This window comes from Magnolia sinica, chromosome 3, assembly GCF_029962835.1.
Source record: "Magnolia sinica isolate HGM2019 chromosome 3, MsV1, whole genome shotgun sequence".
Classification (NCBI taxonomy): domain Eukaryota; kingdom Viridiplantae; phylum Streptophyta; class Magnoliopsida; order Magnoliales; family Magnoliaceae; genus Magnolia; species Magnolia sinica.
Window position 1 is genome coordinate 42,192,742 of NC_080575.1, and position 13,846 is coordinate 42,206,587.

The 13,846-nt window shown below is 39.2% G+C and overlaps 1 protein-coding gene across 1 annotated transcript; it reads left to right on the plus strand.

Moving 5' to 3' along the window:
• The first annotated feature begins 341 nt into the window (after positions 1-341).
• LOC131239844 (uncharacterized) lies at positions 342-2,875 on the plus strand. The gene is made up of 2 exons (XM_058237728.1): positions 342-827; positions 1,319-2,875. The coding sequence occupies exons 1-2, from the start codon at positions 756-758 to the stop codon at positions 2,417-2,419; spliced, it is 1,173 nt and encodes a 390-aa protein (XP_058093711.1). The 5' UTR covers positions 342-755; the 3' UTR covers positions 2,420-2,875.
• The last annotated feature ends 10,971 nt before the right edge of the window (positions 2,876-13,846 follow it).

The window sequence follows — 13,846 nt, forward strand, 5'->3', positions numbered from 1 at the left end:
AAATGGACCCTTTTTCTATAATCCAGACCGTTGTTCTATTGAATCCAACCATGGATGTACCATGATTAAAAAAACCCATCATACTTAAAATTCCCATCAGAAAATACATGATATATCTTCTATAAACCGTTTGTCATGTTAGCCACAGATCGGAACATTAAGTTGCTTTGAACGTGGAGATTTTTTTTTAAGACAGACCCAAGATCGATGATTGGGCGCAACGAACGGACGGTCTTAGTTACTTAGGAGTGGGTCCCACTTATAATAAAGTAAAGAACGTGAATGCGTATGATAACATTGTCGATATTAATAATACAGGTGTAGTTGTATATATACAGGGAGAGAAGGCAAGAGGATGGGGAATCAAAACGGTGCAGGAACAACTGCCATCCATCCATTACAGAGAAGCAGCAGCGGCAGCGGAACTGCCTTTTTCCTCTAGTTTTTAGGGTTTGTTTATGTCCTTTCTTTCAGGTTTTTACAATTTAGCCTTTCTCTTCTACTTTCTTTCTAGACAAGAGGGCCTTTTCTTAAGACTCTCTTTCAAGGAAGAAGACCTACCAAAACTAGAAGAGATCGGCGATTTTGATATTTGGGAGGAGGGTGTTTTGGGTGGATCTGGTTTGGAAGTTTCGGAATCGGAGTTTGTGGGAAAGTATTAGGGGAAAGGGGCTTTTTCGTTCTGTTTTTGAGGGATTGGATTTTATTTTTATTTTTATTTTTATTTTTTTGTTTATTTTAAAATTATTTTCCTCATGATGCTGGAAGGAGGAGGGTATTATAACTTCAAGAAGACGGACGATATATGCCAAGGTGTTTGCGGGCAGGTATTTATTTTATTTTAATTTTGTAAATGGATCTGTTTCTTTCTTTGTTTTGGGGATTATTTGATTTGATTATATGCATGTTATCATTACGGTTTTTTTTAAAAAAAAAAAAAAAATTTAAAATTTTTCTGTGTTTTCTTGAAGATTTTCTTCTGTATTTTGGGAAGGGGAATGTAATTTTGGGGAATTTGATTGTGGAAAATCCAATATCCCAAAGCATTGTTTTTGTTGTTCATATTAGGGATTTGGATGAAGTAGATTTATGCAATGTGGGGAATTGAGAATTTGGGGGTTTTTCTTATTGGGAAATTGAAAATAGGGTTTTTGTTCATGTGGGTTATTGGTTACTTATGTTGTGGTTTATTGATTTATGTGAAGATTGTGAAAATTGGATTTGTTTCCGATTTCTTGTTTGATGATAATGGATGATTTTGTTTCTAGATTTTTGTTTACCTTATTAGATAAATCAATTGATGGTTTCTACTTGGCAGGAGGCAGCACGTACCGCTTTCAGTATGTCGAGGTTGCGGTGCATTCTCAGAGGGTTGGATTTTAAAGCTTACATCCTTTTGTTCGTTGTTGTGCCCATGTCGATTTTTGGGATTTACCTACATGGTCAGAAGATCTCGTATTTCCTACGGCCGATATGGGAATCTCCCCCCAAGCCGTTCCATGACATCCCTCACTATTACCATGAGAATGTTTCTATGGAGAACCTCTGCAAGCTTCACGGGTGGGGAATCCGAGAAAGCCCAAGGCGTGTTTTCGATGCGGTGCTGTTCAGCAACGAGTTGGACATTCTCACTATCAGATGGAATGAACTGTACCCATATATCACACAGTTTGTTCTCCTTGAATCGAATTCGACGTTCACTGGATTACCAAAGCCCCTGGTTTTCGCTAGCCATCGAGATGAATTCAAATTTATTGAGTCAAGGCTGACTTATGGAACTATTGGCGGAAGATTTAAGAAAGGGGAGAACCCATTTGTCGAAGAAGCTTATCAGCGAGTCGCTCTTGATCAGCTCCTCAAGATAGCCGGTATAACTGATGATGACTTGTTGATCATGTCCGATGTTGATGAAATCCCGAGCAGTCACACAATTAATCTCTTGAGGTGGTGTGATGACATACCTCCAATTCTACATCTTCGCCTCCATAACTATTTGTATTCTTTTGAGTTTCTTGTTGATGATAAGAGTTGGAGGGCTTCCGTTCATAGGTATCAGACTGGTAAGACAAGATATGCTCATTATCGCCAGACAGACGACATCTTGTCAGACTCGGGATGGCACTGTAGCTTTTGCTTCCGGCGTATAAGCGAGTTCATATTCAAGATGAAGGCGTATAGTCACAATGACCGTGTGAGGTTCTCTCATTACCTCAAGACGTCGAGGGTGCAGGATGTGATCTGCCGTGGGGCCGACTTGTTTGACATGCTGCCTGAGGAGTACACTTTCAAGGAAATCATTGGGAAGTTAGGACCGATACCTCACTCATATTCAGCAGTTCATCTTCCAGCATATCTACTACAGAATGCCGAAAAGTACAAATTTCTCCTTCCTGGTAATTGCGTGAGAGAACGTGGCTGAGTTCGTTGATGGGTCTCAAAGCTTAACCTTGGTCGTCGCTAGTGGTGCTCCTGCAGAACCAATCGGATATTCTTTTTTCGACATTGATGAGTTGGTGTTGTGTGGGATACCGGTTCCCCCCCTAAATTAGATCATTCTTTAGAGAGAGAAAAAAAAAAAAAAGTTTTGGGAAGAATGGATGAGTTCTTGGGGCTTCCAAGGGTGGTTTATACTCTGTATAAAGACTTCCTCCCGTGTTGGATTTTGTTTAAGACTCGTCCATTTGCCCAAGAAACTGCTCATTTGGGGATTACCACCACTGCCACTGTTGCTTCCAAAAGCTGTCTATCCCTTCTTGGTATGGCAAGAACCCTGCACTACATGTTGTTGAACACAAAATGAATTACATATTACCGGGCTTTTCTGTGCTGGGAAATTTCTCTTCTTTGAGACTAATTTATTCACATATTCTTACAATTTGTGTAGATGTTGTGGTTTGACTCATGCGTACACATACCATCTGATTGCCTGCTGCTTTCTTTGATGATAATGCTTGCCTTATCCTTTCCTTATCTTTGCATTACATTCAAGATCATGGGATTTTAATCTTTGAATTTACATGGAGGTATTCATTAGTCTTTAGAGAATGCACTCAACAGCAACAGTGCCCTAGCTGGTTTGTTCATTTTTATTTTTTATTTTTCTCACAAAGTGTGGCCACTTTTGGTGGGCATTGATGGTGGAGAACATTTTGTACTCCTAACTGCTTTGTTCTTGCATGTGGTTGCTTCTTTGTTGTTATTTCACTAATAACAATCTTAACACAAAACTTAAATAGATAGGCATTATCATCCACAACTGGCAAATTCTGTCACTCTTTTGAGGTGCAAGATAAGGAAATGCTTCTGTCTCTCTACTTTTCTTTTTAAAACTTTATGATGCAGCGCGAGCTGTGGAGATTTGCTAGAATACATCCCAATGTATCGTAATAAGATATGTCGGGACTCTAGCTATTAATTTGGGACTGTTTACATGACCCAAATATTTTGTGGCGGGGTTCCCCTTTCTGGGGTTGCCCAGAAAAAAAAAAAAAAAACCATTCAGATTGAATATTTCAACCCCTTGATTATACAAAAGGTTATGGGTCCATTTTCAAAGCAAACGAGCCAAATTATTTAAGGGTAGAAATAATCCAATCCAATTTCAATGTCATTCTTTTCAGGTGCAAGATAAGGAAATGCTTCTCTCTCTACTTTTCCTTTAAAAATTTTATGACACAGTGCCTGATGTCAAGGTTTGCTAGAATACGTCCCAATTTATTGCCATGAGATACATTGGGACCAATGGCAACCATTACCATTTGGCCGTGCATCCATTATGACCCTGTAATGCGTAACAGTTGGCACCATCACCATTACGTAATGGCCGTTACAGCACACCATGTTTGGAACTCTAGCTATTCAACTTGGGACTATTTACTTGATCCAAATCTTTTATGTGATAAGGTTCCCCTTTCTGGAGTTGCCCAGAAAGACCCTGAGATTCCAAATTATTGAAGGGTTGAATAATCCAACCTAGAGCTTTTGTTGTTGTTGTTGTTGTTCTTTCTCCCCACGACCATCATCCCATGCAAAGTAAGCCCGTAATCAAAGTCCCGCCTCATCCTATTGCAATATGTTGGTTTTTATTCTAGCAAACCTCCCTGCTGTGCTGCTCAGGTAGGGTTTGGGATGTGGGTGTCATGCTTGCTTGATCCTAACCCTCTGGCTCGGGGTAATGGGGCTACCCCCATATATTCACTCTTTCAAGCATGGGAAAAGGGTGGTTGTCCTTGGACATGCTCAAGCAAAATCGTGATCCAGTAGCTTTTGCCATTTCGATGAATGTAATACCTCTACTTCAGTAGGGTCCACCATGGGTAAGCCTTGAATGCTCCATTTTCTGTGAAGATGATCCTAACCATTCAATAATGGGCACGAAATCATTTTGACCCTTGTATGATTTTATTTCTCCAAGTAAATCGAATTCCTACATTCGTTTCTTAAAACTAGGTACTTTCTTGTGACATATTCATGGTGGGACCTACCTCTTGAATGGATTCAGATCATCCACATGCGTTGCTTAGGTATCGTAATGTTGAGTTTAGTTGATCATTCATGCACAGGGCACAAATATAATTCCACAGGCTCGCATGACCTGGGCATTTATATTTTTCATTACAAAATTGTGTAAAGAGAGCATTTGATACTTAGATGCCAGTATTTAAGTTACCAAGCATTAGACCATATGATTGTCCAGGTTTTTCAATGAATGGTTGGCATTCAATGTGCATGGCTATGGCCATCCAACAAGTGTGACTTTTGGGTTGACCTACCCATGACAGAGCCTGATAGATGAATGGCCTGGATCTCATGGATGTAGGACATGTTTGGATATAAGGTGTCTGATAACTAGCTAGATATCTCCATCTAGCAATTGCTCCTTTTCCCTCAAGTATTGATTGATGTATTTTGGCCCTGTTTGGTAGGTGTCTAGAAATGAGCTCATCTCAGTAGTTATTTATTAGAGATCTTGATCGCTAATACATAATGAGGTCATGTTATCAGTAGTCATCTATTAAATTTTGTGATATCTAATGCATAATTACTCTTTAAAAAATAAAATAAAAATTGAGATGAACTCACTTTAAGGTGTCTACCAATTAGGGCCTTAGTTATTATTATCATTATCATTATTATTATTATTTTGATTTTTGGAGATGGCAGAGCCATAGCTATATCTGCCGCAGATCCCATAGTAATGTGCATGTTACATCATTCTTGGCACAGTCGACACCAGAGATTCGATTGACCTGATATCTATGTATCATATTACATATTATCTTTCTGTGACCATAGTTTTAAATTCCCTTTTGATTTTTTGGAAAAGAAAGAAAACTCTAGCGATTGCATTAATGTTTCATTTGATAGGAAAACAATTTGATTTGGCCAAGGCTGCTTTTTTGTTGTACTTATCATGAAATATTTCGTACCATATTAGTCTTAGTAAGTTTATTTTTTTTTTGGGGTGAGATTTCATGATATTTGGTGCAACTAAATGCACCCTCGACTAAATTAAACTAATTTCCTTTTTAAAAAAAAAATCACTTTTCTTTTGTAAAGAGCAAAGCATGGATTATTGCACTGAGTCTTTTTATGGAGATTTATGGCTGGGGATTGTTTCTTGTTCTCTGTCATTGAAGGGTAGACAATGTGTCTAGTTTGTTCGGTACCTTGGTTGGCTAGCATAATGCAAAAATCATACCAAATGAATCCATGTTTTAAACCATATATGAGAAGAGGATAGTTTAGATGGAGTGGATGAAAGCAAAGAAGCATTTCCTATATATATATATATAGTACACACCCCACTGTCAGTCCATACTCCACTAGGGAATCGATACCATGACCTCATGTGTTGAAACGAGGTATCTTCTCTCAGTCTACCACTTGAAATATGGATCAAGGTGTTTCCAATCACTATATTGAAACATTTAATCAATGTGTCCCACAATGGTGTATGTCTTCATCATCGTAAACATATTTTGAATAAGTTTTACCGTGGTGCATGTGTGTGCATCCCACCCATTTAATAAGGTCGTCGCACCATGAAAATAGGACGCCTCAGGAATTAGGACAACCATGCTTAGATTAGCCTATTTTTTGGCTGAGCTATTTAAATGGGCAGATTCGTTGGACAGGTTCCACGGAACACAAATCATGGTCCATGTGTTGAGGTTTGCTGGAATACATCCTAAAGGTATTGGAATCTGATATATGTTGGGACTTTTAGCCATTGAATGTAAGTGATCAATGATACAAACTGTTTATTTCAACCTCTTAAAACCCCACCATAAGATTGGGGTCAGCCCAAGCCCAGTCATTATGCTAAATAGGCCAAGAAACCCTGCCCTGACCTAGCCCACAGCCCATTACTTGGTGACCCAACATGATCCACTTAAAATTTATGTATCCTGACCCATTTAATTATTACCAGGAAAACAAATTGATTTGGTGTAACCAAACACACCCTCAACCAAATTAAACTCATTTACTTCAAATGGCATGGACAACCAATCCCTCGGTTAGTAATCCATACCAATTGAATCAATCTTTTCCATAGCAGGAAAAGTGGACAGTTGAAATAGGTGGATGAAAGCATCTGGAAACATTTATTCAATTTTTCCAACAATGGTGTGTATGTGTGTAAAACTCTGTTGAAAAAGTCCCCACCATGGTATATGCCTGTACCATCCAAACCTGCCCAATAGGGTCACCCTGCCAATGGTACATGACTTTCTACGCTCGAATACATCCTTATGCAGTGCAATATGATATTTTGGGACTTTAATCCAAAGTTGAGTTTTTCTTGAAATGATCCAAACCATTTATATGGAAATTCTCACTTTGTATTGTATAAAGATATCAAATAAAAGCTCTCAATTGGATTATTTGGGCCTTTTGCTTTAATTTATTTAATCAATTTGGTTGAAATATTCAATCAAAATTTTATTTTTTATTTTTTTTTATTTTTGAGTATATACCTTAGGCCGCCATCAAATAAATGGTTTCTCATTGAAAAAGGTCCAAAATCCTCCTGATGAGCCACCCCACGTGATGCTGGGATGGGTCTGATGAGGTCGAGCACCATCTTCCTCAGGGGGATAATTACTCCGAATCCATAGAGCTTCACTAGACTCTTTACAGATATTCCTCAAATCCACTATGAGAGATAGAAAATAGAAATAAATTCTAATAAAATCCGAAATAAATTGATTGATAAGAAAACAAAAAAAAAAAAAAAAAGGAGTTTATATTCCCTTAAATAATGATATGAACCCCCGGCAAAAGTTTCAGAATCAAACTATAACTCAAACTCTCTAAAATCGTGACTGACTATAAATAGTAAACTTATTATTTATAGACATCATGATTTCCACTAGCCCTCCTGGTTTTTGGCCAAAAATAATAAGTGTCCTATTTGGCTTAACCATGTTATTCTCCTAAATTTTCTAACCACTTTTCATGTTGGACACAACTCCTAAGATTCAACTGATCAAAGGTTATGATCAAACTAGAACTTACTATAACTAGTAAAAATGGAAATAAAAAGGATTTTCGACTGTCCATTTGATGGAATCTTGCAAATTCAGCGTGGGCAACCCAACATATCAGGGTTGGGTGGCTAAAGTAACTTCTCCTACAAAAATTATATATAGTACGTCAAATAACTCATTCCGGTTTGCCAGATATGCCTGTTTTAAGGTTTTGACGGTCTAGATCACTTCCATCTCCGATCGGGCCTTCTCTGGTTCATCCTGGATATGAAAGTGTCCACGACCCGCTCTACGTCACCACGTAATACATTGTGATTAAGCCTAGCACTGGTTGGGTTCCATTTGGTTCTGGGTGAGCCCAAGCTCAACCCTTTTATTAAATGGGCCAAGAAACTTAGTTCTAACTCGACCCCTGACCCACTACCCAGTTTTCCAACCCGATTTATAATTTGTGGAGACTGAGCCCCAGCCCACCTGACCTACTTAATTGTAAGGGCTCATGTGCTACTGTAGATAATGTCATTCCCATCATTGCCAAAGGCCTGATCCACTCCTATTCCTTTCAAATGCCCTGTAAAATTCAACAGACGCTTGCAAGCTTCCCATGTCTATATAGCCAATATTGGGTACATGTGTAGGACCTGAACCGGCAATTAGATGGTCTTGTAAATGTAAATGTCTCTAAATAATTTCTTTAAAGAAAATATATATCACACGCATGCACGCATCCACACACATGCATGCACATGTGCACGTGCCTGCACCCACACACACAAAACAACAATTGTTGAAGCGTGTGTGCACACACATGCTTAAATACTCTATGAACACCCATTACGGCACAACACTGTTTGGATGTCCTATTGCAATATGTTGGTTTGTATTCTAGCAAGCCTCCTTGGGTGTCATGCATGCTCTGGCTATCTCCATGTATTTTCTCTTTCAAGCATATGGTAAAAGAGTGGTTGTCCTTGAACATGCTCAAGAAAAATCTTGATCCATTAGCTTTTGCTATTTCGATGGATGTAATACCTCCACGTGGGGAGGTAGGGTCCATCATGGTTGGCCTTGGATGCTCCATTTTCTTGGAAGATGATCCTAACCATTCAAGACACATCATACTAGGCCTTACATGATTTGCTCAACATGGTAATTTTGAGTGGGAGATTTACTCGAATACATCCTAGACATATTGCAATACGAATATTTTGGAACTTGAGGAATCTTAAAATGATCCGAATCATTTCTACGACAAGTACTCTCACATCAAATAAAATATCTCAATTGGATTATTTCAATCCTTTAATGATTTGACTCTTTTGCTTTGAAAATGAACGGTCACCAATGTGTTAAAATATTCAATCTTTTTTAATTTAATTTAATTTTATTTTATTTTTATAGCATATACCGTAGATGGTTTGTATCATTGAAAAAGGTCCAAAATCCAACTACGGAGCCACCCTACCTAATATGTTGGGATTAGGCCTGGGAGTTGATCGGGTTCGATTTGGATTGGGGTCAGCTCAAGCCCAACTCATTTATTAAACGAGCCAAGAAAGCTAGCCCTAACTAGAGATTTCCCAACCCGATTTAAAATTTGTGGAGACTGAGCCCGAACCCACCTGATTCATTTAATTGTAAGGGTTCAGGTTCAACCAACAGGTTTAAGAATATAAACTCGTGTGCTACTTTAAATAATGTCATACCCATCACGGCGAAAGGCCCGACCCTTTCTTATTTCTTTCAAATGCCCCGTAAAATTCAACCCACGCTTGCAAACTCCCCATGTATAGAGCTCAAGATGTAAAGGCCTTTAGATGAGCCAATACCGGGTATAGGTGTGGGACCTGAACCAGCAATTAGGTAGCCTTGTGCATAAATGTCTCTAAAAATTTTAATTAGAGAAAATATTATACCACACACACACACGCCTGCACCTAGAGACATGCATGCAACTCATACATGCATATGCACGCTCATACACCCGGACGCGGATTAGATACTGTCAGGTTGAGTAGCGAGACTCGCTGCTACTGAATTAATGTAACCAAGTTATGCAGGACCCACCATGATGTATGTGTTGTATCCACACCATCCATCCATTTGGAGAGATCATTTTAGGGCATGAGACAAAGAATGAGTCAGATCAAAATCTGGAGTGGACCCCACCACAGAAAACAGTGGGAAGAGTGACGCCCACCGTTGAAACCTTCCGAAGATCCACTAGGATGTTTATCTGAGATCCAACGTGTTTATAAGTTAAGACAGACATGAAAGAAGGGAAAACGCAAATTTCAGCTTGATTGAAAACTTTTGTGGGCCTTAGAAATTTTTAATGGTGGAAGTCACTCTCTCCACTGTTTTCTGTGGTGGGTCCACTCGAGCTTTGGATATGACTCATTCTTTGAATAACGCCCTAAATTAATATATACAAATGAATGGACAGTGTGGATACAACACATACATCATGTTGGGTCACACAGAACTTGGTGAGGTCACTTCAGTAGCCAGCCTTGCTACTCAACCTGTCAGTAGATAATCCGCGTCCCATACACCCACATCCACAATAGACAACTATTGTTGAGGTGGAAGTGGAAATAAGCATTGAAATACAAGCACGCACACATGCTATAAACATGAACAGCAGTTATTGTAGTAGAAGCGAGAGAATTATATGGAAATACTTGAGCAGTCTAAAACGAGAAGTATGTTATGGATGTCTTACTTTATGTTATGGGTCGGGTGAGTTTGGGTCCATCAATGCATTATATGGGTGGGTCGGGTTGGTCTAAATCCGAGTATGAACCGTTTATCCATATGGCACCTTTTCTGGCTGGAGTCTCACCCGCTACCTGACTAGCGCGGTCTGAACTCAGCTAAAAAGTAGGCTGGGCCTACTGACTTGTGGCTCGACCCAATCCATTGCGATCCCCTGGTCATAGGGAAAAGGCTAAGGATTTGAGAAGGAACTATATCAGGTCACTGTATTTAAGCTAAGTTACCAATGTCCCTTTTTTTGAACCACATAGACAACTAATCATCGACTTGGACTGTCCATTCATTCCATACTTCTGTTGGCAAACTATAATGCAGAAATCATACCAACCCAATCCCGTGTGAATAGCATGAAAGGTGGACAGTCAAGAATAAGTGGATAAAAAACAAAGATAAACGGTTCCAATTATCATCTTCAAACATCCATCCAACAGGTCCTACCGTGGGGTTTTTATACAATCCAACCAGTCCAACCGGACTGCCCAACCATGAAAATGAGATGCCATGGAAATCAGGATAATCAAGATTGCATTGGCTGATTTCTATTCTAAGCAATTTTCACAAACGGCATACACACACTATGGTTGGCTTACGTGAATTGCTAAGCATTTCATATCCTGTATGTTATGATCACTTTTACACCATAGCTACATCAGGGTTGTAGCCTCCGCAGGCATATTGTGTATAGCTAGATTATATACCGGAAATATCTGTTTTAGACTGAGTAGATAACATAAGTGCTTGATTGCCAAATACTAATAGGTCGCGTCTCATATTGTGCCGTGGTCGGTTGAGAAAGAGTATGACCTTATCCACCTGAGGATAGGGGGCTGTAAGCTAGGTTGAGTATGACCAGCACGTAAATGGGTCTGCTATCGATGAGCTGAGTGGACATTGGTATACTATTGATGAGGCAGATAGTGATGTCTTTTCCACTCACTTGTTCGTATGCGCCATGAGCAGCATCCAGTGTCGGAGTATACTACACCCCTGTGATGTTTCCAACGACGAACTATTATGATATGTCGACTAGTTGAGGATCAGCATGTTTGCGTTGCATCTTTAGCATATGACATTTAGCCACGTAGCCTTGCATCGCATAACCTTCATATGGGTAACAACATTCATGCACTTGGCAGCTTAGCCCTCTATCATCTTCCGCATACTCTGATATCTGTATTATTGTCATATGTATTGTGCATGTACACACGTACTTTACTGAGCTTCATAGGAAGCTTATGTGTGTTTGTTTATGCTGCAGGTGATGCTAGGGCATATCAGCAGCATTAAGCCAAGAGTGTGAGCTTGATCTTTTGAGTATTGATTATATCTTATATTTCCTTTCCAGCATTGTAGTAAAAAAATTATATTAGTGGTTTAGGTTTGGTTTGGTAGTGGATAACAATCCCACATCAAGGAAAGCATACATGGATACATACCTCTAAGGTGGATCTCATAACACAACTTGGCTCCACAACTCCAACATCAACTTGGAGATAAAATTATAATCCCAAACATAAGACCCACATGCTAACATTGCATAAACTCCACATCACTTTTGACCCACAAACTCCATGCACAAGCAAATCAAGAAAAATGTCCAATTATCCAATTTATACATTCTAAAATAGGCCTCGTTGAGTGTAGTCCACTTGACTAGAGGTAGTGCGTAAGGCACACTGATCACTAGGCAATGGGCCTACCCAACGGGCTCAAGGAAAGTTATCGTGGTGGGCTTCTCACTCCCTAACGATTTCTCATAGTGTTTGGCCCACTTGGGCCTTAGGGTTGCCTCATTTAGATGGGACCAACGCCACCTATATTTTAAGACAACAACTGGGCAGCAAGATCTATCTACTTCACATTTCACAAGTTAGATAACACCCATTTACAAAACATGCCAGGTGGGCCTCATTTAGATGAATAGTAAGGTCCATACAATACAATCCGCACTAGATGGCCCACCTAAGGTTTTGGGCCCACCAGCACCTGGGAGTTCTTTTTTATGGTTTACATGTTGCATTAAATGCCCTGGGAAGGTGGTGTACCCCACTGATGTGGCCCCACATAAATTTTATGTAAAACAGATTTTTTGTGCAAGATTGGTTTTTGGCCATCTTCGATTCAGATTTATGACAATGTGGGTCCCACATATGGTGAAAGGAAGGATCCATTTCTTAGCTCTATGTACGGGCTATAAAAATTATAAGGCGGGCCTCATTGGTTGAGTGTGTGCAATTTACAGCCATGGCCCAAACATGAATACTTGAAGAAAATGTGCAGGAAACACAATGCAAAATTAGTTTTGGCCCGATTTTGAGTACGTCCTATGATCACAAGGGAACGCCTTTCAGCGTTCCATCAAATGCCCTTAGTAGTCCTATATATGAACTTTAAAAAATATAAGATGGGACCAACTAGTTATGCACATGATATTTGGTGTAGGGCCAAACATATATATTATAATTTTCTGCACATAATTTTTTGTACGACCATGCCTGGCCCCATTTTGGGACCCACTCCCCAATCATGTGGGGCCTGATTTGGCCCAAGTAAAATATTATTTCTCTATTCATTGGTATATGTTAAAATTTTCAAGTGGTGGCCCACTCATATATTATGCATGGGGTCCACTACAGAGGCCCAAAGTTGGTACAAAACACAAAAATAATCAAGCAGTTCTCAGCAATGGGGTCTATTACAACTTTGGGCCTACTTTCCAAACACTTAGGGATCATTCCCGGAAAAAAGGTGGGACATCCCAGCCCACTGATATATGGATTAAACAACCCCCATAGTGAGACCCTTAATTACAGAGCATGAGGCCCACTATAATGTGTCAAAGAGGTCCACATGCAACACAGATACTTCAAAACTTTTAGCAAACAGAAAAAATGCAAATGAAAGGAAATAGATCCAATGGCAAGTGGGGCCCACACGCTAGAAAGGCATAGATAAGACACATATTAGTGCACATGTTTGTACAGATTGGATGAACTAATAAAATACATATATCACAAGAGGTCCCACTACCAAGTGGGTCCACAATAAGAGGATGAATGGTGTGGATAACATACATACAACATACAAGTAATACATGAAATGTGTTAATCAAATCTCTTTGATCAGATTCTCAGTTGGAAACTCTAAGCCAATGGATGGTTTGGGAATACATCATTTATGTTATATATAGGTTTCCAACCATACAAGGTCTTGTATCCATTTAGATCACACACAACAATTCAAGATTTATCTTTACAGAAGCATATGTTAGTTCAAAATTTGCTAAATTCCACCAACAATGAATTGACCACAGGAACCATATATATGATTATTAACTAACTCAAGTAAGCTAAGGAAATATATAAAATAGATCTAATCGTTGGAATCATGGATATGGGTCACACAATATGTAGCGATAACAAGCCCCCAGATACATTTTCATACAAGGCCAAGATCTCAGTCATTTGAACTCCGATCGAAGCGTATTATATACCATTAGAAATTTACTTTGATTTTCTATGAACCCAATGGAATAAATATTTCTAATGGGTTCATTAAAGAGACCAAAATTGGGT